General features: G+C 41.3%; 1 protein-coding gene across 1 annotated transcript in view; it reads left to right on the top strand.

Annotated features, from left to right (window-relative positions):
• Nucleotides 1-1,220: 1,220 nt before the first annotated feature.
• The window catches only part of LOC141173601 (uncharacterized), a 43,463-nt gene continuing 20,215 nt past the window's right edge, over nt 1,221-24,468 (top strand). The window contains exons 1-11 of the mRNA XM_073657900.1: nt 1,221-1,321; nt 2,187-2,365; nt 4,205-4,280; nt 5,061-5,105; nt 9,271-9,381; nt 10,308-10,352; nt 10,825-10,920; nt 11,078-11,173; nt 20,487-20,582; nt 23,120-23,215; nt 23,996-24,091. Coding sequence (XP_073514001.1) covers nt 1,221-1,321; nt 2,187-2,365; nt 4,205-4,280; nt 5,061-5,105; nt 9,271-9,381; nt 10,308-10,352; nt 10,825-10,920; nt 11,078-11,173; nt 20,487-20,582; nt 23,120-23,215; nt 23,996-24,091 — 1,037 coding nt within the window. The remainder of the gene's footprint in view (nt 1,322-2,186; nt 2,366-4,204; nt 4,281-5,060; nt 5,106-9,270; nt 9,382-10,307; nt 10,353-10,824; nt 10,921-11,077; nt 11,174-20,486; nt 20,583-23,119; nt 23,216-23,995; nt 24,092-24,468) is intronic.

The following is a 24,468-nucleotide window of genomic DNA, read 5'->3' as shown; positions in this document are numbered from 1 at the left end:
TCTGAACTCAGTGGTTCAATAGAAGTTACGTTCTCACCTTTTATTGGTTCAAATGAACCTATAGTGGCATATGCTGTCATAATTACAACAGAGATGAATGGTAAGGGCTAGAATTTCTGGAAATACACAAAAGACGTAATGTTATGTGCTAGTAATCGATAGTTATAGGACAACCTCTTCATATGTCCTGTCATGTAGTGTGGAGAACATAGAGGGGTGTCTGATCAACTGTGCAGACCTTTGTTAGCCAGCTCAGAAAGCAGTATGATTACAGCAATACCAAATTGATCCATTTTTTTCTTAATTATTTTACTGATAATTTATTTTTTTAATTTCCTTTTTTTTTCCGTTTGGGCTGCTAATTTTTGAGGCCCATAACTTTTTTTTTACTTTTTGGTCAATGGAGCTGTGTGAGGGCATATTTTTTGAGGGGCAAGCTGATATTTTTATTTATGCCATTGAATTTTTTTGCAGCTGAAAAAAAAATTCTGCATTTTCGATTTCTTGTCACAGCATTTGCTCATCAGGCTTAAGCAATTTTATATTTTGATAGATTTAACTTTTACAGACATGATGATACTGCAAATGTTTAATATATATTTTTATGGCAAAAAAGGGGTGGTTCAATTTTTTAGGTTTTTTTTTCTTTAAAGTTTTTTTTCCTTTCTTTCTTACCTTATTTTTTAGTGGAATAAATGAAGTGCATTTCATTCTCCTTGTGGAGACACTACAAGATTATTCATCACTGAGGGTCTCAGCACTGGGACACTTTGTGATTAGCTTGCTTTTAAGGGGGCCTTCTAACACATAAGGGTTACCCAAAGTGGAGAGCCTCTTTAAAGTAAATATAGTAATATTACTTTTCTAGCAATAAAAAATATTGAAATATTCATTATTCCTCTTTAGCCAACTTTGGTCATAGAAAGCAATACATGAATATTACATTGATTTGTTCATAACCTTTATAGTGTCTCTGCAGTGCAAGTATTAGAAAATGTAGAAGAGTACATTTTATAAGTCAAGGACAAGGATGGTTTGCTACCTTCTGTGTCATGAGGGTTCTTGTCCTGTTTGGTGCCTTTTATCCTTTAAAAATAAACTTTTGATTTTACTTTTTAGACAACCGCCCATCTTGGGGTGTTTTATCTAAAACATACAATGATTTTAAGAACAATCTTACCGACACTTATGTCACCTATATCTTTAAGCATGAACCTATCATGAGTTCTGAGAAGTCAAATACGCTAAGTGTTATTGTGGGTGATGAATCCAAGACTCATTCTTATTTCAATGGACCACTATCCCCCGAGTTACAGTACAGGTATCCTCATACTTTTACCATTAAAAGACATTAGAAAACAAGATCTATTCATTGTTATTCCTTGCGCTTCTGAAGTAATGATCTATTATATACCGTATGTATGTATACATTTCATTATATATTTCTATCTATCTATCTACAGTGTTGTAAAAGATTGTTTGCCCCCTTCCTGATTTCTTATTCTTTTGCATGTTTGTCACACTTAAATGTTTCAGATCACAAAACAAATGCAAATATTAGACAAAGCTAACACAGGTGAACAAAGAATGCAGTCTTTAAAAGAAGGTCTTGAAGTGAAAAATGTAGTGAATGTAGTGAAAAATGAAGGAAACAAGAAATCCAAACCTACAGGGCCCTGTGTGAAAAAGTGATTGAACCCTCCCCCCATTCCTTAAAAATAAACTAACTGGGGTTTAACACATCTTTGGGAATATGAGTTCAATTTCCCTAGCCACACACAGGTCTGATTACTGCCACATTATTTTTGCATTTTATTTTTATTTTTCCACCCGAAAAGATTTAAGTTTATTTTTCAATTCAATTGTACAGGCTATTGGTGACATTAAAGATGGTTTTAAATAGCAAAAATCTAGTATCTTAACATAGCTGTATAGACTTTTTATATCCACTGTATATATAATAATAATAAATATTTTATTTGCTCTACACAGTATACGTACATATACATGTATTTTTCATATATATAAACTCAATCAGAACAGCGAAATAATTTACATGGGGTGCCTTGTACCCACTCTGATGACTGAGGAGTTCCAAAAGACATCATTATATAAAATTTGATGCTTTGCTTTGTTGCTCCTTTAGCGGACCATACTAATTATTTTAATCGTCTTCTGATTTTCAGGGTTTGCATAGCTGGCTTTAATGAAATCACGTATGACTCAAACACAGACGTCATCAATGAAGAACATTCTCTGGCATCTTTTACAAGCTACATGGGTCCTTTCTCTGTACCAACTATGACAAACAACACATCCCTTGATACACTCTCAACAATCGGCTCTAGGGAAACTTCTTATACTGGTATATGATAGTTACATATCTCTGCTAATTGTGGTTTTCTCAGATACTGGAGCCATTTTTTTGTTTTTCTGCAGTATATATTATATTTCTAACGGCTGGCTCTCATGACTGTATAAGCCGTGTGCTATCCGATGTTTCATAGGATAGCACTTGGACCAATGTTATTCTATGGGACAGTGCAGATATATTTTTTCTCATGCCGATTTGGAATAAAAAAAAATAGCAGCATGCTGCAAGTGGCTCCGTAATTTGGATCAAGCGCACCCATACAAGTTTATGGCTGTGTGTGAAACATTGGATTGCACTCGAATGTCATCCGAGTGCAGTCCAACATCCTTAGACTCAGACAATGGAGAAGATGGAGAAATTAACTTCTCTATCTTCTCCACACCTGTGCTCCGATTTTTTCATGTGAGAGAATCGGATCACACTAAGATGATACTCACCTCAAACTCTAACTGAGTTTGAGCTGAGTGTAGTTAGCATAATCGAGCTGATGCTCTCGCATGAGAGAATCATTGCTCATTTGACCCCACCCTTCAGCAAACATTTACCTATTGTGGTAGACCGGCTCACTCGACAGCACATTGAGGTAGACACGGGAACAATGTCTCTTTAAATTCTTCCCAGGTTTATTATACAGGCAGCATAAACTGTGGTGAAGTAAAAATAAACACGGCCTTTGGGCAGAAACAGGAAAACAAAGCAAAGTGATAGCACAAAGCACAGTCCTTGTGGTATCGGGGATCCGCCCGCTCAGATTTTAGCAAACAAACGGTTCAGCTCTTGCGTGTCAGGTCACAAAGCGCTGAAGTTCCTCTGTCCATCCCTACTGAACACTGAATGATTCAAAAGGCTGGTTATTTATATACCAGGCCACACCCTGGGGTGGAGATATGGTGAACAGCCTACCACCCACTCTACAGCTGTTCATATAAAATCCTAGCCCATTAAAAATGGTCGATTAACTCCTAGACATATAGTGCGCTGGAGCAAACTTCTAGGCTTCAGCTCACAGAAGCTAATAGCCTCAGTGAAACATATCTCCCCACAAGAACTTTGCCAATGACTTTGTCACACTATATATAGTACTATCATTGAAAGGATTTATTGGTTTCCTATAAATAAAGCTTATTTTTAGTATAAGGGAAAAGATCAGCAACTTTCTAATTTATTTTGTATTTAAAATTTCCCCACTATCAATATTTGTTCGCTGCCAGTTAATCAGAATTTACAGGTTTACAATCAGAGGCTGCAAAAGAGTACATCGGTAGTCCTACTCTCAGCTGAGAAGTAGGTAAAAATGTATCCATTGTATACAATTTTCTGAGATGTCACATTTCTAGAGTAAGTGGAGCGTTATATGTCAATCAAACCCACCGAAGTATGGCTTGGTGCTCGCTTGGGGTGGTGTGCCTTTTTAAGTAGTATGAATACAGTTGCCCTCATTGGATGATTTGGCAAAACATAAAAGGGCACCAGCAACAGTTCAATATGTCTTAACTCACTGTGAGGCAACAATCTTTAATGCAACAAAATCTCCATAAAAATAACAGGCATCAGAGATAGCTATAGATCGAAATTTTTTGGCCAACTACTGTCTAATGTGTGTGGGCACCTTAAGATTGTGGGCTTCCAGCCTTAAGATACCCTATTTGAAATATTTATGATTGTATACTGATATAAGTATCACTTGGCCAATATGTATCCATGGAGTATCTCCATTACAATAGAATAGTGTACTGACTTCTGAAACAAGTAACTTGATATTTCCATACTGTTGTACAATAGTATATATGCATGTTCATTTTTTTTTTTTGTCATACATTTTTATTTTAGGCACCATAACAGGAGCTGTAATACTTGTTGTTGTCTCCATTGCACTCGTTGCTATCGGATTATGGCGGAAAAAAAGGTAAAATCAGACTTATTTACCATAATTGTTTGATAATCCATGTTTTTTTCTGTTATCTAAATGTAAAGGCTCAAGGAATCCCATGTAATAAACAATGTATTTCAGATAATTGAAATGGTGAGGACTAATCCTGTGGGGGTCACAGGCATCACTTGTGGTGTTGTTAACGAGTAAAGAGCTGCATGTTACAGAGGTGGTGTCATGGTGGCATTTTACAATTCTGTTATTGGTTTAGGATAAGTTACAACTTGCGTAGTTTAGAATAACCCATTAACGGGAGATTGTCTAAAAGCAATATGCAATGCAATAGAGAAGTTTTGCAGCTTGTTGTTCTAGCAATAAAACAATCACAGGGTTAAGACCCCTGGTGGGACTAGAAAAAAATGTTTAATTCAACCACCTTTTCCAATTTGTCAATTAAAAATCTATCAAAAAAAATAACCAGTACTGTGGTGTCCATAAAAGTCTGAACTAAATTCTATATGAAATCATTATTATTTATTGCCAAATTGCCTGCCAAATTTTTTTTTAAAAAGTGATCAAAAAGCTGTATGTACCCAAATACAGAGCAAGTAAAAAATTATAACTTGCTCCGCAAAAGAATGAAAAGCTCTACAGCTCCAACAACATAAAAATATAAAAAGTATAGGACTGGTGACACAAACCAAATTATTCTTTTTATGTGAAATGTAGGAAACAAAACATACACTACAGCATATAAATGTAGTGTAATTATACTGATTGCAGAAGAAAGCTAACGTTTCATTTTTTGTCACACAGTAAGCAACGTGTAATAAAAATCAACAATGCTGCTAAGGAGCAGAGGTGAGTAGCTGTAAAACAAGAAATCATGTACAATGTAGTAAGTCTCTTTTTGTATACAAATGCATGCAGAAGAAAATAAGAATGTACATGGCTAAGGGAGTTATGGCTCACAGAAACCTGTTCAGCAAAGCCAAGAAATGATGCTAGCCTAATGAGTGCATTGTGGTGGCTAGTCATATAAAATAAATAAATGAAACCCACAACAAATATTTAGGTTAAAACATTTTTTTATGTAATTTTCCAATGATACATATATTTTTCAGGTTTTTTTCACAAGCAGGCATTTATGTCTATGTAGCTATAATGATGATGATTATTATGATATAATTCCAGGGCACTGTACATATAAAAAGGGTTACACACATAATATATATACAGGGTGGGCCATTTATATGGATACACCTAAATAAAATGGGAATGGTTGGTGATATCAACTTCCTGTTTGTGGCACATTAGTATATGGGAGGGGGGAAACTTTTCCAGATGGGTGGTGACCATGGCGGCCATTTTGAAGTCGGCCATTTTGGATCCAACTTTATTTTTTTCAATGGGAAGAGGGTCATGCAACACATCAAACTTATTGAGAATTTCATTGACAATCCAACACAATGTGCAGCACTTTGAACACATTTTATAAGTCGTCATAAACTTGTAAATAACTCCTGAAAGAATAAAGTTACGTTAAAACCAAGTACACCATTGTTTTTCTTATGAAATTCTCAATAAATTTGATGTGTCACATGACCTTCTTCCCATTGAAAAAAATAAAGTTGGATCCAAAATGGCCAACCTCAAAATGGCCGCCATGGTCACCACCCATCTGGAAAAGTTTTCCCCCTCCCATATACTAATGTGCCACAAACAGGAAGTTGATATCACCAACCATTCCCATTTTATTTAGGTGTATCCATATAAATGGCCCACCCTGTATATACTGTATGACCTATATAAAATAACGTAAACAAACTGACAGACAGGTACAGAATGGGAGATGACCCTGCCCTCACAGGCTCATGAACTACAGTGATGACCAAAAGTGTTGCATTTTTTTTAAAGTGTGATTCCTTCTGTCTGGTGGTAGTGATGCCATTTCCCTGGTGATGAATTGAAAGTGCATGAAGTTGTCATCATGCAAGACCTTAATTTTAACCAAAATGCTTTTGACTATAGGTATGGTCATTTAATTAAAGAAAACTGACAAAAGTTTTGCATATACTATTTATTGATCACAACATAGAGAGTAATTCATTGTTTACAATACCATAACTTAGTATTTTGTAGCATAACCTCTTGCTTTAATTACTGCACTACACCGATGGGGTTGCCTCGGACGAAGCCTTTCATTGCGAAACACGCGTTGGGCGTGTTGGGTCCCCCCGAGCTCCTACTTAGGTGATTATGCAGTGTTATTTAGCTTATGTTTTTTATGTGCTTATTTAATTCTTGATATTTGGTTTGGATACACTGCTACCCTTACTATCTTGTGGCACTTTTCCATTAGCATTGAACACTGTTTCTATATTGGATATTATAACAATTGATCAGGATACCAGTATATTCATATAAGCATGAAATCTGTTTAATATTGAATTACTATTTGCACTTTAAAATTACTATTTATGCCCGGTGTTGCCCACCAGTGTTTTCCAGTGGTATGGCTAATTTTTTATGCTTTTACCATGTTTCGTGTTAATGTCTTCAATAAAAATTTGATTAATTTTTTAGATTGGCCTTGTGTATGAAGCATTATCTTTTGGTGTATTTATGCTTGGTGCTTCATGGCCCCATGTTTATAGGGGTTTAACTTGTAGGTGAATTAATAGGATGTCTGCTTAGTATCATTGTCTTGCTCTAATTTCCATCCCCTACCTACTTTGGTTTTACCATGTGACAGCATTACATTCTACAGTATATCCTTGTACATGGTAGCATTCATATTTCCATCAATTCTATGCAGAGGGCCAATGACATGTGCAGAAAAGCAGCCCCAAACCATGACAGTGTCACCACCATGTTTCACCGCAGGTGTTTGGTACCTTACATCATTACGTTTTCAAATTGGGCGATATATACAGTGCTTGCCATCACTACCAAACAGATTGAACTTGGATTCATCCGACCATAACACCTTAGACCAATCTGTCTCTTTCCATTGGCGGTGTTCCTTGCCTAACTCAAGTTGGACCTTCCGGCTCTTTGTAGAGATGAAAGACTTCTTGACTGGAACTCGTGCATTCAACCCCACTGCTCTTAGCCATCGCACCACAGTTTGGCGACTCACTTTAACCCCATATTCTTCCTTCATGTCGTGCTAAATCTGAACAGCACTTTTATGGACATCTGATACTGACTTTTTTATTAGTAATGTGATCAAATCTGGAGGAAGTTTTCTGTAGTTGTCCACTTCTAGGTTTGTCAGCTGTTTCATAACCTTCTTTTTCTTTCTTCACTATACGTTACACTTGACTCTGAGAACAGTTGAACAGTTGAATTCCATAGCTACCTCTTTTTGTCTTTTGCCCTTCCATCGATCTGGTGATAAATTTGGCTTTGTCTTTGCCATGTTTTAAACTAAAAACATACATATAAAAAAAAAAATAGGCAGAATTCAACTACCCATGACAAAATATGCAAAACATTTGGCCCAGCAAATGTTGAAAACGAACACGTAAAGGAATAAAACAATGTCAAACACAATTTTTGTCCTTATAGCTGACAACCATTTGCTTGAGGTTTACTAAAATCACCAGGAAAATGGCATCACAACAACGAGGCAGAAGTAATCACGCTTTAAAAAAAAAAGCAAAACGTTTGGTCACCACTGTATAGGGTAATGGGGCAGGAGACCAGTAGGTCGGGGGGTACAATAAAATAGTTATACAATAAATGTGCAAAATAAGTTTTTTTTCTATGAAGTATCTGAATAACCTGGATACTACTTATTCTAAGGGGCACAGAGGCTTAATTTTGTATTGAAGGGGAACAGCTGCTTATTTTTTTTTTTTATTTAGTGGCTATAGTTCCATATTTTATATTCAGGGGGCACAGTGGTTTAATTGTATATTCAGGGGGCACAGATGCTTCATTTTATATTCAGGAGGCAAAGTAAGTGACTTAATTTTATATTCAGGAGGCTCAGTTGCTTAGTTTTATATTGAGGGAGTAGAGTAACTGATTTTTTATTCAGGCGGCGCAGTTCCTTAATTTTATATTCGGGGGACAGTGGCTTAATTTTGATGTTGACAGTGATTTATAGATATTGTGCAATACATTTTTTTTAAATGGTTTGGACCTGATACAATAGTTGTGCCTTTTTTGGTGTTTTTTTTTTGCCTGTTTTTCAGTTTAGTGTTTCTTAAGGTTTTCAGCTGTATCATCATTTGCAAATTTTATGAAAAATTTTCATATTTGTCACAAATGTACGCCATTCCCACCTCGGAATGCATGCCTGAAATTTTGACCGAATTATTGCAGAATTTTAGCGAAACATGCAATTTTTTTGTGCTAGAAAGTCACAAAACAGATTAAAGGGGATATCCGTGACTTTAAAAAAAAAAATGTGCCTAAGCACTAAAAGACAGGTATTTGCTACCTACCTGTCTTTTGTGCTCGACGCTGTTCTCCATCGGCACAGAGCAGTCACAGACTTCCGCTGATATCACGTCAACAGAGAGGCAGTTTGTGATCCTGTTGACAGGACGGGACAACTGGTGTCATGCTGATTGACAGCCGGCTCCACGCTGCCTAATTGGGGGAAGCTAGCTATCAATCAGCATGACGCCATCAATCAGCATGACGCCAGTAGTCCTGCACTGTCAACAAGAAGAGAAACTGCTGCTCTTTTGACAGGGAGCAGTTGAAACTCTGGTAGGAGCATTCAATGACCGGCACTGGGTACAAAAAACAGGTAGTTGCCTCGGTTAGCAGCAAGATGTTTTTTTTTTTTTAAAGTCCTGTAAATCCCCTTTAAAGACAAAAATAAAGTACATTTATTTTATTTTGTGGAACATTAATTAACCACACGATGAATTTGATTAATTTGGCACAAAACACTACAGCAAGATAAAACCAATAAGATTAAAAAAGAAAGACGACTTAAAAAAATCACAAAAGATGAATCCGGTTCTTTGTTTTTTTCTGAATTGAACTTCAGTTCTTTTTGCAGGTTGAACTGTGAACTTAAAGAACTAAGCAGCAAAAGACCTGTCTTATTGGGTCATCCAAAAACTGAGCCAACAAAGATTTCTACAAGCAAGAAATCAAGAGAGCGTAGGGGGTAAGTAAAATGAGTTCACACATTATGCCATAGATAATGTAAGATTGTGATACTAAAAGCCAACAGTGATTTATAGGTATTGTGAATTGTGTTTGTACATATTCTTTGTCATTTGTATATAATTATGGTGGCCCAGACGCAAGTTCTCATTCCCTCCTGGGTGTGACCCTAACCTAAAGAAATGTGCATCATGGTTTGTAGTGAAAAACAGTAATTTTCTGATGAGAAATACATTTTCAAATGCTTTTACAAGTGTATATGTATATTGGCCCATGTGATTCTACAATGGTATAAATAGTTTTATCACCATAATTATTGCTGCAGTTTTTTCTTGCTGGCTCCCCTTCCCCTCAGGACTCTGTTCAGCTGCACATGTGGAATGTTTTCCCATGAAATAACCCTTTAATAGAAGATCGCTGAAAACAATATACTCTGCAATATAAATTTTGCACTGTATTGTTCTACCAAGTAAAAGTGGATTAAAAATCTGTAGTGGGACAAAAAAAAATGTTTGACCCGACTACTGTTTCCAATCTGTAAAAAAAAAATCTATATGAACAATAAAAAATAACAGGTAATGTGGTGTCTGAAAAACTTAGAACTAATTAAATATAATAGTATTATTTTGGTTACCTTGTCTACCCCTAAAATTGAATAATAACCAATAAAAGACTATATGTATACCAAAATGGTACATGTAAAAACTAAAGCTTGCTCAGCTAAACAAAAACCCTCACACAACTCCACTGATGGAAAAATAAAAAAGTATAGATCTCAGAATATGGTGACATAAAACAAATTTTTCTTTTTTTTTAAGTTTATTATTGCCTGAAAGTATAAAACATAATAAAAACTGCAGCATATAAGTTTAGTGTAAATGTAGTTATACTGACGTGCAGACTAAAGATGTTATTTTTAACACGCAGTGAACACCATAAAAATGAAAATGGCAATACTGAAGAGGAGGAGAGGTGAGTTGCAGCTATAAAACAAGAAATCATACAGTGTTAGCGGCTTAACCTTTGTATAAACTCATGCAGGACAATTTGTCAGTCAATATATGTATAGGGTGTGGGTGAAGTAGGACTCACTGGCCAAAAAGTTATGTGTTGACCTCATGTGTATATTCTGGTGGCTAACTACATAAAAAAATAAAACCAACATAAACTTTAATGTAAAATCTGATTTTTGTAGCAATTTTCTAATGATATATACATTTCTCCTTATGTGGTATTACAACAGTTGTGCAAAAACACTTACACCATGCCCTTTTTATTCTATAAAGTAAAATAAAAAGGGCTATGTTTGAATTATGTGACGGAGCCATTTTATCATATTATGGGAGAACTCCTTTAAAGTACATTGTGCAGAGAATCAGGAGCAAAACTCTTGAAAACAGAGCATGGGTGAAAAGTGACGACCTGACTTGAGTCCTTCTTTCAGGTTGAACAGTGAACTCAAACAAGTAAACTGTGAAACAGAATTCCAGGATGAACCAACAAAGATTCCCACAAACATGAAATCTAAAGAGAGTTGGGGGTAAGTAAAAAGACAAGTTCACACATTGCGGTCAAGATTCTGACGCTCATAACCTACAGTGATTTATAGGTAGTGTGCATTTGTGTAGGTATCGTTACTTATCACTAGTTTTTAGCTGTTGTGTTTTTTGGGAGATCAACCTGAGTTTTCCTTGCAGATTAAACTGTGAACTTGAAGAAATCAGCTGTGAAAGAGGAATTCAGGAAGAGTCGATAAAGATTTCCACAAATGTGATATCTAAAGAGGGTAGAGGGTAAGTGCATTAAAAGCTCACACAATACGGTCATGAGTACAGTAAGATTCTGCTGCTAACAGCCAACAAAAAATGAATTACCTATAATTTATAGGTAATGTGTATTGTGCTTTTAGGTATTTTGGGCCATTTGGATAAAATTATCTAGTAATGCTGCCAACAGGTATTATTTTTCAACAGAGGTGAACAAAGCCTGAAAAAATTGCAAAACCCTCAATGATCTCATGTAATAAATATAAATAAATGTCCCTCCACATTATAGGAGTGTAGGGTTGTATCTAGTAACAAACTTACTGTTTGCATTAAAATAAGAAGAAAAGTACATGCAACTGTAGGGTTTAATGCAAGCTGTACAAGAGCAGTACAAAATTCTGTAATTAACGCAACCTTTGAAAAAATATTCTATATACAAACTATAGACAGTGTGCAGAGTTGAAAATACACTTTGAAAGGTTATTCTCGTCTAATATCTTCAGGAGTGCACTGCTGTCTGGCTTCATGCTTGCCTAGGGATGTGCGCTACTAAAGATTAACAGTTAAGACCAACAGCATGACTGTGCAACCGGTTCAAACTGTGCGCTCTCCTATACTGCTAGCAGAAGCAGTTTTGCCTTTGAGGCATCGGAAGAGTGCAGAGACAATGAATTTCCGGCACCTAGCAATCAGGACAGCTTTAGACCAATGCTTGCAGCAAGAGTGGTCACAGACAGAGGAGGAGGCCACTGAGCAAGAACAATATATGGGCCCTTTGCAGTCCAAAAGCTCATCTTAATGCAGAATTCCATCTGCTTTGGAGGTGAAAGTTAGCTCCCTTACCGCTTGGGTTCCTGTGTGGCTGTATAAGTTGCACCAATTATATGTCTATCCATAAATTGCAGGTTCTATAGAAAAGAGTTTGCAAGTGCACGCTCCTTGCCTAGGAAACCATCTGCCTCTGAACAATTAGCAATCTTATTGGCACAAATAACCCAAAAATGTCCGTCACTATGTTACATATTGCAGAAGACTGCATCAGCCACAGAAGGCTCACATGATTACAGGAGCAACCATGTGGCTTCCCCATAATGCATTTCAGCCATCACATCACATGCATAGTGAAGCCAATCAAGATGGATTATCATAGCTTGTATGAAAGTCGGGGCAGGGAATGCAGCAGTCATTTCAGTGTGATTTCCAATAGTAAGAGTACATCACAGCTACAGCACTTAAGAAGATGAGTTAATAGTCTGAGAATAAGGCTGGAATCATGCGAGCATATAGCATCCGATGTGATAGCATCGGATGCGATATGCTAATGACACTCGGCTGCAGCTCTGCTGTGATAGGGAGCCAAAGGTCAGAGCACTGTGCTCCGATTCTCTTGAATGAGAGAATTGCAGCACAGGTGCGAAGGAGACAGAGAAAGTAATTTCTCCATCTCTTCCATTGCCTGTCCCGGCGAATATCGGACTACACTGGGATTGATTCCATACATTTATTTCATACATGTGATACTAATACAGTGCCCTGTTCCACCCACTCGTTTTGCATGCCCCAACTGTCTTGGTTCCTCAAGGCCGAAAAGGTTGAGGAACCATGCAGTAATGACGCGCCCCTGGGCCATGGGGTACTCGGTGCCGGGCCGGTCGATGCTGGAAGATGTCACAGTGGCGGTGACCCGGTCCGTGACCCAGGGCGGTCAATAAAAGGAGATATTTACAGGGGATTTATGTTTTTTATATACAGTTTGTGATGCCACCTGTGGCATATATGGAGCCGCCGCTGCGGTGCAGAACCTCTGGAGCGCAGCAGAGTTGGTTCAGCCCTCCACAGGCAGAGTTTAGCTCCAGGGCAGGAAGTAGTGATTTTATAGATGTTGCTGTGCGGTGTAGTGCAGAGGATGGTGCAGTTAATAATCAGTCCACAACTTAATGGCGGTTTCCTCTTATCTTTACTTGCGGTGGTTAGGCAGACCGGGGCACGGGTACTAGCTGGTAGTAGAGGTCCGGACGGCTTGGAAGCAAGTTGGGGGATCCGCCTAGCCAGGTGGAGTTGTAGGCCTTCCCTTTGCGCTACCTCTTTGGCCCTGCTGCATATAGTTATGCTTCGGCCCTCATCCCTGAGTAAAATGTCTTTGTTCTCACCCGTATGGCAGGCAGCTTGGGCCTTCCTGGAGTGTCGCTCCCACGTGGCAGTGCTGGGCCTTATCGTGCTGCTGAGCCTCCGGGCGTCTGATGGGGCCAGGAGACCTGCAGTCTTCTGCCCTCCAGTTTCTGCTGCTGGGCCTTTGGTGCCCCACAACCTCGGACTCCGGTGTCCGGTTCTTCTGCGCGTTCCTCTGGGGTGAACTGCCGTGCAGCTCCACTCCCTAGGTCCTTCCTCGTCGACGTCCTGACTTCAACTCCTCACACTAACTAACCCCGCCTTTAGATCCCAGTTGCTAAGGGGAGGAGCTCCCCTTGCTGGTCTGGAGCCAGGAAGTGTTGCATGCAAGCAAAACCTGATTAGGGGACCCATCCTTGCTTCCAGGCATGGCATCACCCCCTTGTGAGGGAGGCAATGCCACTGTGGCAACCGGACTCCTGGGGTGCCACATTCCCCCCTAGTTAACTTCAGTACTCCCGGACTGAGGATACCTTTTTGAAATTAACAATTAACAATTCACATTGCAAACAGTTTACAAAATCTCAAAAAGCAAAAACTACAAAAAAAACAAGCAAAAAACGTACAGCAGTCACTGCGGCGCTTAGTCTTTACGCCACAATCCGGGTAACTGAAATTTGGTTGGTGGGAACCGCATCAACCCACTTTGTGTATCATCCCTGGGCGTGGCTTCAGGGCACTCTTTTGGTGGGCCTGGTCTTCAACCACGCCTGTGGTTTATTTTCTAGGCCAATTAGTAACTATATCCAACATTGTCCTGACCACACCTAGTCCTATGGTCCAACTGTCCATAAATTTAACAAATATATATATCTAGCATTATTTAACGATTATAACTATTTATAACATACTCTTTAGCTCTCTTACACTTTAGTTCCTCCAGCGGGCAAGGAGCTGACCTTTAGTACTCCGGGTCGATCTACGTAGTACATTTGTTGTCACTGACCTACCCTGGTTCCTAGTGTCTACCCCTGGTGTGGTGGGTTCAGTGTGAACTACACTACGGGTAGTCCGAGGTAACACCAGTAGACTGGGTAATCTCCTACGAATTCTTTGACTCACCCTGGGTACGACAGGTTCACTGCTAGCAGAGGGTAGATTCTCCTGATCTGCTGCTGATGAAGCATCTGTCTCTGGGGCCGACTGGTCTTTCAGATGTTCTGGAGCCTCTGCAGCTTCCGGTGAGGCCGCTTGGAGAAAGGTCAGGACCGGTACTACAATTGCCCTGTTCACCTGCGTCCAAGACCGGGGAAATGCTCCAAGGACGGTCTGGACCATTTCTTCCACCTCTTCTGTGGGCTGAGGGCTGTCTTGGTCTTCTTCTCTGTGTTTCAACTGTTCAGGACATATCTTCAAGTGGTCTCTTGAGACAGCCGCTGAAGTTTCCCCTCCATCTTTACTGATGAGGCACACTTTGGTGTTATCGTAATTTGAGGGTAGGACGGTGTATGGCTCAACCTCCCACTGGTCATCTAATTTGTGGACTCGTCTCTTCCTTTTGAGTACTTATTCTCCAGGTGACAAGTCACTGCAGGTGCGTGCTGATTGTAAGTTTTCTCCTGCTACTGTCTCGCCTGGGACAAACTTCTCTCAACACATTCTTGCACCTTGCGGTATTGTTTCTGCCGCTCTGTATCTCAGTCTGCATCTGGTGATGTCGTCTCTGGTGTTAAGACTCCCATGTCTAAGTTGATGGTTAGCTTACCAGGTCTTGCTCTCATCAGGTAAGCAGGTGTACAGTTGGTGGAGTTCACCGGGATGTGGTTATATAGGTCCACCAAATATGGTAACTTCTCTGGCCACAGGCTACGTTCTTCAAGGGGCAACGTCTTCAACAGGTCTATCACCACCTGGTTCATTTTCTCACACAACCCGTTGGTCTGGGGATGATACGGTGTCGTCCTTATTTTCTTGCAGCCGTACAAGTTAAAGAATACCTGGAACACCTTTGCTTCAAAGGCTGGACCTTGGTCGGTAAGCACTCATTCAGGGTAACCGTGCGGGCGATAAAAGTGTTGTTGAAATGCTTTGGCTGCCGTCTGATCTTTCACAGTCACTACTACCAGAAATCGAGTAGTGGTCTACTATGGTGAGAGCGTAGACATAGCCTGACCGGCTTGGGGCTAGCTTCACGTGGTCCAAGGCTACCAGTTCAAGTGGTTGTTTGGTGACTATGGGTTGCAGGGGAGCCCTCTGGCTGTCACGGCCTTTCCGTCTCAGGTTGCATGGACCACATTCTCGACACCATCTCTCGATTGCTTTCCTCATGCCAACCCAGTAGAATCGCTCACGTAGCAGGACCTCCAACTTCTTCCACCTGAAGTGTCCTGCTCCATCTTGGTACGCTTCTAAGACCATTGGCGCATCCCGCCTCAGGACTACCACCTGCCAGACCAGTTTGTGTGTCCGGGAGTTGATACTTCTTCGACACGGCTTTCCCTCGTAGATGAACAGTTTGCCCTTCTCCTTCCACAACTGTTGGGTCTCCTGTGGAGCATCTGGATCAGGGTGCACGTCAGCTTGTGTCAGCAACTCCTTTACCAGGCGGACAGCCGGGTCGCTATCCTGCGTCTCTGCCCATCCATGGTGGGGCAATGGGTTGAACGTGGCCTCTCTGTTGGCGGAGCGCTTGTCCCTCACACAGTGGGAGCACTGGGTCACCCCGTGACTATGGAAAGTGGGTAGCTCTATCTCCTCCAGCTCTTCCGGGTCTTCTCCCCCATCTGGAAAGTTTGGCATCCTGGACAGCGCATCAGCATTTGCATTTTTATGCCCTGCCCGATACTTGATGGTAAACTCGTAGTTAGACAGTCAGGCCATCCATCGTTGCTCTAGGGCACCAAGCTTCGCAGTCTCCAGGTGCGTCAGCGGGTTGTTGTCCATGAAGACTGTAAATCTGGAGGAGGCGAGGTAGTGTTTGAAGCGCTCTGTTACAGCCCAGACTATGGCTAAAAACTCCAACTTTGAGGAACTATAGTTGTCGGGGTTCCTTTCCGTGGGCCGGAGCTTCCTGCTGGCGTAGGCAATCACTCTTTCTCTGCCCTGCTGTACCTGGGACAGCACCCCTCCCAATCCCACATTGCTGGCATCCGTATAGAGTGAAAAGGGTTGGCCATAGTCGGGGTAGGCCAGGACTTCGTCTCCAGTAAGAGCCATTTTCAGTCGAATAAAAGATTCGTCTTCTGGTTTACCCCATTTGAACGGAGGTTTCGGGTTCTTGGCCTTCTTGGACTGGCCCACTAAGAGGTCCTGCATGGGTGCCGCTATCTTGGTGAAACCCATGATGAATCAACTGTAGTAGCCCACCAGTCCGAGGAACTGCCGCACTTCCTTGATAGTGGAGGGTCTTGGCCAGTCCTTGATCACAGTGACTTTTTCAGGGTCTGGTGCTACACCTTCGGCGCTTACCACATGACCTATGTAACTGCACCTTGGGCTTCAACAGGTGGCACTTGGACGGCTTTCCTTTCAGGCCATAACCAGATAGGGCTTCGAACACCTCGGCCAGGTGCTCCAGGTGGTCTTCATATGTCTTTGAGTAGATGATTATGTCATCTAGGTACAGCAGGACGGTTTCGAAGTTTTTGTGTCCTAGGCAACACTCCATTAACCGCTGGAAGGTTCCAGGGGCGTTGCAGAGCCCGAATGGCATGCAGTTGAACTCACTGTGGCCCATTGGTGTTGTAAACGCGGTGTTTTCTCTGTCCGCCTCTGCCACAGGAACCTGCCAGTACCCACTGGTGAGATCCAAAGTGGAGAAATAATTAGCGGATCTTAGTGCAGCTAATGATTCCTCAATTCTGGGTAATGGGTAGGCGTCCTTATGTGTAATGTGGTTAATCTGCCTGTAATCAACACACATCCTCATTGTACCATCCTTCTTTCTAACGAGAACTAATGGAGCTGCCCAGGGGCTACAACTATCTCTGATCACCCCCAGCCTCCTTCATCTCCCGTAACATTCCTTTGGCACATTGATAGTGAGCTGGGGGTACAGGCCGGTACCTCTCTTTAATGGGCGAATGATCTCCCGTGGGGATATGATGTTGGACCCCTTTTACCTGCCCAAAGTCTAGTTGGTGTTTGCTGAAGACTCGCTCATATTCTTGGACCACCCGGTATACTCCATGCTTTTGGTGCAAAGGGGTTGAGTCAGTGCCCACTTGTAGCTTCTGACACCAATCCTCCATCTGCCCCTTGGAGCCATTATTCTCCGCCGGTTTGGATGGAGGCAAGGGTTCCACTGCCTTTATTGCATTGTTACTGACAGTGAACAGCTTAGAAAGGGTAGCATACTGGGGTAAATGGACCTCTTTCTCCCCACAATTCAGGATGCGTATTGGTACTCTCCCCTTGCAGACATTGGCTACCCCCCTTGCTGTCAAGATGGTGGGCCTACTATCAGAGTACACAGGTTCTACCAGGACATGATAATCTTGACCCCTGAGACCTATTGCTGCCCGGCACCATATTAACATTTCACTCCTAGGGTGCATTGCAATGGGGAATGGATCACTCATCCTGACACTGCCAACTTCTCCACCAGATAGCTCTACCTGTTGTCTTTTCATCAGGGCTCTGATCTCCTTCTGCAGAACTCGCTGTTGACTGGAATTGGCAGTCTCTGCGACCTGCTTCAACAACAGAATAATTTCCCCAAGACAATTCTCTATCACATTGGTGCCTATAGTTATCATAGGATGACTTTCTCGGCGATCAATATCAACAATAATCATTCCTTGTGATGGCAATTCTACTCAGCCAACTTTTATGCTCACCTCTTTATACCCCACCTGAGGAAAGGGCTGACCATTGCTAGCATAGATACTAAGATGTTCATCTGGATGGCGGGTAATGTCTGAATCAGTCCAGTATTGTTTATAAAGGATATATGGCATCGTTGTCACCTGGGACCCAGTGTCCAACAGTGCGTTCATCGGGATGCCATCAAGCACGACAGGTAGGACCGGTCGTCCTCCCACTTACTTGTCTCGCCAGCTTTATGGGCCTGGTCGTCTTACTCCTGGGGGTTGGCCCTCTGCCCCAGGGGTTGCTCGTTTAAATTACAGAATCTTGCGTAGTGCCCCGCCTTTTGACAGCGGCGGCAGATGGGTTGTCCGTCCTGGTCGTAGCGATCGCTGTTCCTACCTCTGGTCGGTGGAATTCTTCTCTGTCGTCGCCACAGGACGTCATCTGGACTGGAAGCCAGCTGGATCTTTTCCTTTGGAGACACTTGCATGGCCTGCACGGTTTTAGTTAGTGTAGCCACACTTTTGGTCAGCTCCTGAACCTGAAGGCGTAGGTCTGCAGACGGGTCATTATCTAGGGTTTGCACGTCAGCCTCCACATGTGCTAGGGGAAAGGACGCCACCTCCTGGTGGTATGTGATAGCTGGACACCGGAGGGATGCAGTGCCGCCTGGGGTTGGTTCTCGCAGCACCGGATGGCTCTGTCTTTAAATTGCGCAAAGTCCAGATCAGGGTTTTGCAGAGCAATAATGCGCAGCTGTGTCCGGTGAGCATTAGACAGGAGCCCCTCAATAAACTGCTCAGTTAGCAATCTGTCCTCGTCTCGCACACTGTCGGGGTCTACCTGTTTAATGGCCCGCAGCGCCTCCTGCAGGTTTAGAGCTTAGTCCCGTACACTGTCCTGCACCCTTTGCACCCGTAGAACTTCATCTTAATTTCTGCTGCGGTGCGGGTGTCAAAGGTATCCTTCAACCGGGCCAGTATTTCCTTGACAGTGCCTTTGTCCCAAAACCAGCCAGGACTTCACCTCTCTCTGGGCTGCACCAATTAGCTGGCCTATGAGGATGCTGACTTTTTGCTCCTCAGACAGGGGGTACACTTTAAACAAACTGCGCAGTTTCTCCTCAAAGTCGTTCAGTGTGTGCGACTCCCCTGAGTACTGGGGCAACCACTCCGCCCCTGGTATATACGGCATAGATAACGGCATTACTGTGGCGACGGCCGTGCCCGCGGCTGAATCCTCTCCTCGGCTGGGCATCCTCCTCCCCCCTAGTGAACCTCAGCCAGGTCCTTGGGGTCTGCTGACGTACCAGTAGCTGTCTGCAGGCGGAAGGATTTCTTACCTGGCGGTTCCGGATCGGGGCCTCCTGCTTCCCCTCGGCTGATGGCAAATGACGTGATAACACGGTTCAGTACAGTCTATGGCACACAGGACCCGGTTATACCGGGCTTCATGAATCCTGTTCGTGACGCCAAGTTGACGCGCCCCCTGGGCCGTGGGGTACTCGGTGCTGGGCCGGTCGATGCTGGGAGATGTCACAGTGGCGGTGACCCGGTCCGTGACCCAGGGCGGTCAATAAAAGGAGATATATTTTAAATACAGTTCGTGACACCACCTGTGGTATGCGGCTATATGGAGCCACCGCTGCAGTGCAGAACCTCTGGAGCCGTTGTTAGTGCAGCAGAGTTAGTTCAGCTCTCCAACTGAATTTTGTAACAAGCTTGCTATTTCTTTTACAATGAGCAGATTAATGAATGCAGCTCAACAGTAAAATGCAGGATGTTCAACATTTGTGTAAGATTGGGAATAGAGATGAGTGGATCTCTCCGCGCAACCCCAGTCCTCGGTCTATGTCAGTGTCTCTCAACATGGACAGGAGCTACTTGAATTTCCTGACCTTCCAGGATCCCAAGCTCAGCTTATGATTTTCGAGGCTGGTGTGTCATCACCTGTGCACCGCATGTTGCACAGATGTTACCACACTAGGACAGCGAATCAAACACTGCATTGGAGAACCCAGAAGGTCAGGGAATTCGCACGGCTCCTGTCCGTGGTCAATGAGCTGGACTGTCGTCCAAAGTTGCACACAGCAATCCACTCATCTCTAATTGAGATTCTAAGGTGTTGAATCATGGTAGAGAAACAAGACCCCCTAGATAGTAGAACTTGAGACAAGAGGGCTCTAAAGGATAAGGCCTGAACAGTGAGAGAAAGGGAATAACCACTTGAGATTCAGTGGGAAGTGTTAAACAGATTGAGGTCTTTGTGATGTGTCTGGAGTGTACTGAAGCCTTAGTTTGAGTCCCAGGTGTGGTCCAAAAATCCCTTGGCATTGATATCATTGCCCTACCAGCATCATTAAGCAGGAGACCAATAACATGGGCTTTGCATTTTCTTAAATCAACCTAACTTTTTCTTTTAGGTTGTACTGTGAACTTGAACAAATCATCTGTGAAAGAGGAATCCAGGAGGAAACAACAAAGATTTCAACAAATATGAAATCTAAAGAGAGTTTTGGGTAAGTAAAGGCCATCAGTAAAGTAAGATTGTCATGCTAACGGCCAACAGTGATTTACAGGTATTGTGTATTGTCTTTTAGGTGTTGGTCATTTGTAAGAAATTATTTGGTAGATGTTCCTAGTGGCAATTTTTGAAAACCAATTTTTGGAAAATCTTGCTGTAATCTCACATACAGTGCTGGCCAAAAGTATTGGCACCCCTGCAATTCTGTCAGATAATACTCAGTTTCTTCCTGAAAATGATTGCAATCACAAATTCTTTGGTATTATTCTCTTCATTTAATTTGTCTTCAATGAAAAAAACACAAAAAGAATTGTCCTAAAGCCAAATTGGATATAATTCCACACCAAACCTAAAAAAGGGGGTGGACAAAAGTATTGGCACCCTTTAAAAAATCATGTGATGCTTCTCTAATTCGTGTAATTAACACCACCTGTAACTTACCTGTGGCACCTAACAGGTGTTGGCAATAACTAAATCACACTTGCAGCCAGTTAACATGGATTAAAGTTGACTCAACCTCTGTCCTGTGTCCTTGTGTGTACCACATTGAGCATGGAGAAAAGAAAGAAGACCAAAGAACTGTCTGAGGACTTGAGAAACCAAATTGTGAGGAAGCATGAGCAATCTCAAGGCTACAAGTCCATCTCTAAAGATCTGAATGTTCCTGTGTCTTCCGTGTGCAGTGTCATCAAGAAGTTTAAAGCCCATGGCACTGTGGCTAACCTCCCTAGATGTGGACGGAAAAGAAAAATTGACGAGAGATTTCAACGCAAGATTGTGCGGATGGTGGATAAAGAACCTCGACTAACATCCAAACAAGTTCAAGCTGCCCTGCAGTCCGAGGGTACAACAGTGTCAACCCGTACTATCCGTCGACATCTGAATGAAAAGGGACTGTATGGTAGGATACCCAGGAAGACCCCACTTCTTACCCCGAGACATAAAAAAGCCAGGCTGGAGTTTGCCAAAACTTACCTGAGAAAGCCTAAAACGTTTTGGAAGAATGTTCTCTGGTCAGATGAGACAAAAGTAGAGCTTTTAGGGAAAAAGCATCAACATAGAGTGCACAGGAAAAAAAAAGAGGCATTCAAAGAAAAGAACACGGTCCCTACAGTCAAACATGGCGGAGGTTCCCTGATGTTTTGGGGTTGCTTTGCTGCCTCTGACACTGGACTGCTTGACCGTGTGCATGGCATTATGAAGTCTGAAGACTACCAACAAATTTTGCAGCATAATGTAGGGCCCAGTGTGAGAAAGCTGGGTCTCCCTCAGAGGTCATGGGTCTTCCAGCAGGACAATGACCCAAAACATACTTCCAAAAGCACTATAAAATGGTTTTAGAGAAAGCACTGGAGACTTCTAAGGTGGCCAGCAATGAGTCCAGACCTGAATCCCATAGAACACCTGTGGAGAGATCTCAAAATGGCAGTTTGGAGAAGGCACCCTTCAAATATCAGGGACCTGGAGCAGTTTGCCAAAGAAGAATGGTCTACAATTCCAGCAGAGCATTGTAGGAAACTCATTGATGGTTACCGGAAGCGGTTGTTCGCAGTTATTTTGGCTAAAGGTTGTGCAACCAAGTATTAGGCTGAGGGTGCCAATACTTTTGTCCTGCCCTTTTTTGGAGTTTTGTGTGAAATGATCAATGATTTGATTTTTGCTTCATTCTCTTTTGTGTTTTTTCCTTGCAAGCAAATTAAATGAAGAGAATAATACCAAAGAATTTGTGATTGCAATCATTTTCAGGAAGAAACTGAGTATTATCTGACAGAATTGCAGGGGTGCCAATACTTTTGGCCAGCACTGTAGGTACATGTAACTGCACATATGTATTATAGTAGTGCAGCTTAGCTATTAGGATTGTATCTAGAAACAAGCTTGTGGAATCCAGCAGGATGAGCAGAATGGTGAATGCAGCTTTGGAGCATATCGCAGGTTGTACAACAATAGTATAAGATGCTGTAAATAATGTAATCATTAAAGATTAACTTTATGTACAATTTATACAATTACTTCAGTGTTGAAAATATGCTTTTAAGAGAAACATCTGGGAACTAAGCAGATGTTTTATTCCTGGGGGACAATTACTTAATTTTATATTTAGGGGATACAGTGGTTTAATCATGTTTTTAGACATTTTGCTGATATGCAGGCAGGAAGCAGAACTTCACTTGTAACTGGGGCTAATATACCAGCCTCATTTACAAGAAAAATTAACAATAAAAAAAATGTATTAATATGTTAAAATGCTCCCTAAGAGTCTTTTGAGACCTAATGATATGCACAATGTATGAAATACATGAAAATAATTATATAAATAAAAAAATCTAAATTAATAAATAAAACTCCGCCAGTTCGAATTGTTGTTTCTAGCTCCACGTCTGTAGAAAAAAAAAACATGTCTAGTATACAAAAGTAATTTCTTCTAAAAGGGGTACATTATTTAAAACATCAAATAGCAATTCTTTGTGCTCGTAAAAAATAAATAAATTATAAATTGAAAAATAAACACATATTTCCTTTTTCTTGCAGGTTGAACAGTGAACTTGAACAAATCAGCTGCCAGAGAGGAATCCAGGAGGAGTCAACAAAGATTTCTACAATCATGAAATCTAAGGAAAGTTCTGGGTAAGTACAGCAACAAGACATTGTGGTCATAGATTAAGCAAGATTCAGAATTTCTGATGCTAAAATTCAACAGTGAAAATGAAACAGCCATTTATGAGTACAGTATTATGTACTGTTTTTATGCATTTTTAGTCATTTGTAAAAAGAATTTTGATACAGGTACCCATAGATCGAAAAAGTAAAATAAGCTGTTAGGGGACAGTCTAGTGATTCTTGACTTTAATGCAGCCTTTAGAAGAACAGTTCAAGATACTGGACATAATGCAACCTTTGAGGATTAATTATATGTACAAACTATAAAATGAAGTTCAGAGAAGAAAATACATTTTCAATGGAATCTAGGAAACTGCTTAAAACTGCAGTTTCTCATTATAATTATTTATTAAAATAGTTTGTAGATTCCCTAAAATTATTTATCTGTGCTGTGGCCCCAAATGTAGGTAAAACTAAGACAATGGGGGTGATTCATTAACACTGGCATAGAGCACACCAGTCTTAATGAAGTGCTTTCTGGACTTCTTTGATCTTCATGCGCTGCTCAATGAATCAGGCGCTTCTGATATCCACCATCGCCAGAAATGTACGGTAGCAGTGTGATAATGTACATTTTTGTAGTAAGTTATGCCACTGATGAATTTGATGGGTGGGTGTGACCTCGCCAACTCCCACCAATGTCCTGCCCATGCTATGCTCATATCACGGTACTGTGAAGTATTGTTTCTTATTACTTGTTTTTAGCTGTTTTATTTGTTGTGATATCAACCTGATTTCTTCTTGCAGGCTGAACTGTAAACTTGAACAAGTCATCGGTGAAAGAGGTTTCCATGAGGAGTCGACACAGATATCCACAAACGTGATATCTAAAGAGAGTTCAGGGTAAGTATAGCAACAAGTTGACATACTGTGTTCATGAGAAAAGTAAGATTCTGTTGATAATAGTCAACAGTGATTGTGTTTTTAGGTGTTTTTGGCCACGTGTAAAAAATTATTTAGCAAGATGAGTAAAGGTAATTTTTTTTTCTTATGGGTGTTCAATGGTTGAAAAGTCTGGGAAACCCTGCAGTAATCTTGTGTAAGAAAAAGTATTAGATAATATTGGCTAAGTTATGAAAAAGGAACTGTACTTTGGCAAACATATCATAAATCAATAATACAGGCGAATATAAGAAACTTTGTAATATATCTTATTAGCTTCAACACTTATCAGCCATTTTTTACTCCCCTTTCCTCCGCCTCGTGAACTTGCCATTCAT

Source organism: Phyllobates terribilis, unplaced genomic scaffold (assembly GCF_046119375.1).
Source record: "Phyllobates terribilis strain yellow unplaced genomic scaffold, ASM4611937v1 Scaffold_13__5_contigs__length_258822181, whole genome shotgun sequence".
Classification (NCBI taxonomy): Eukaryota; Metazoa; Chordata; class Amphibia; order Anura; family Dendrobatidae; genus Phyllobates; species Phyllobates terribilis.
This window is presented reverse-complemented; position numbering and strand designations above follow the sequence as displayed.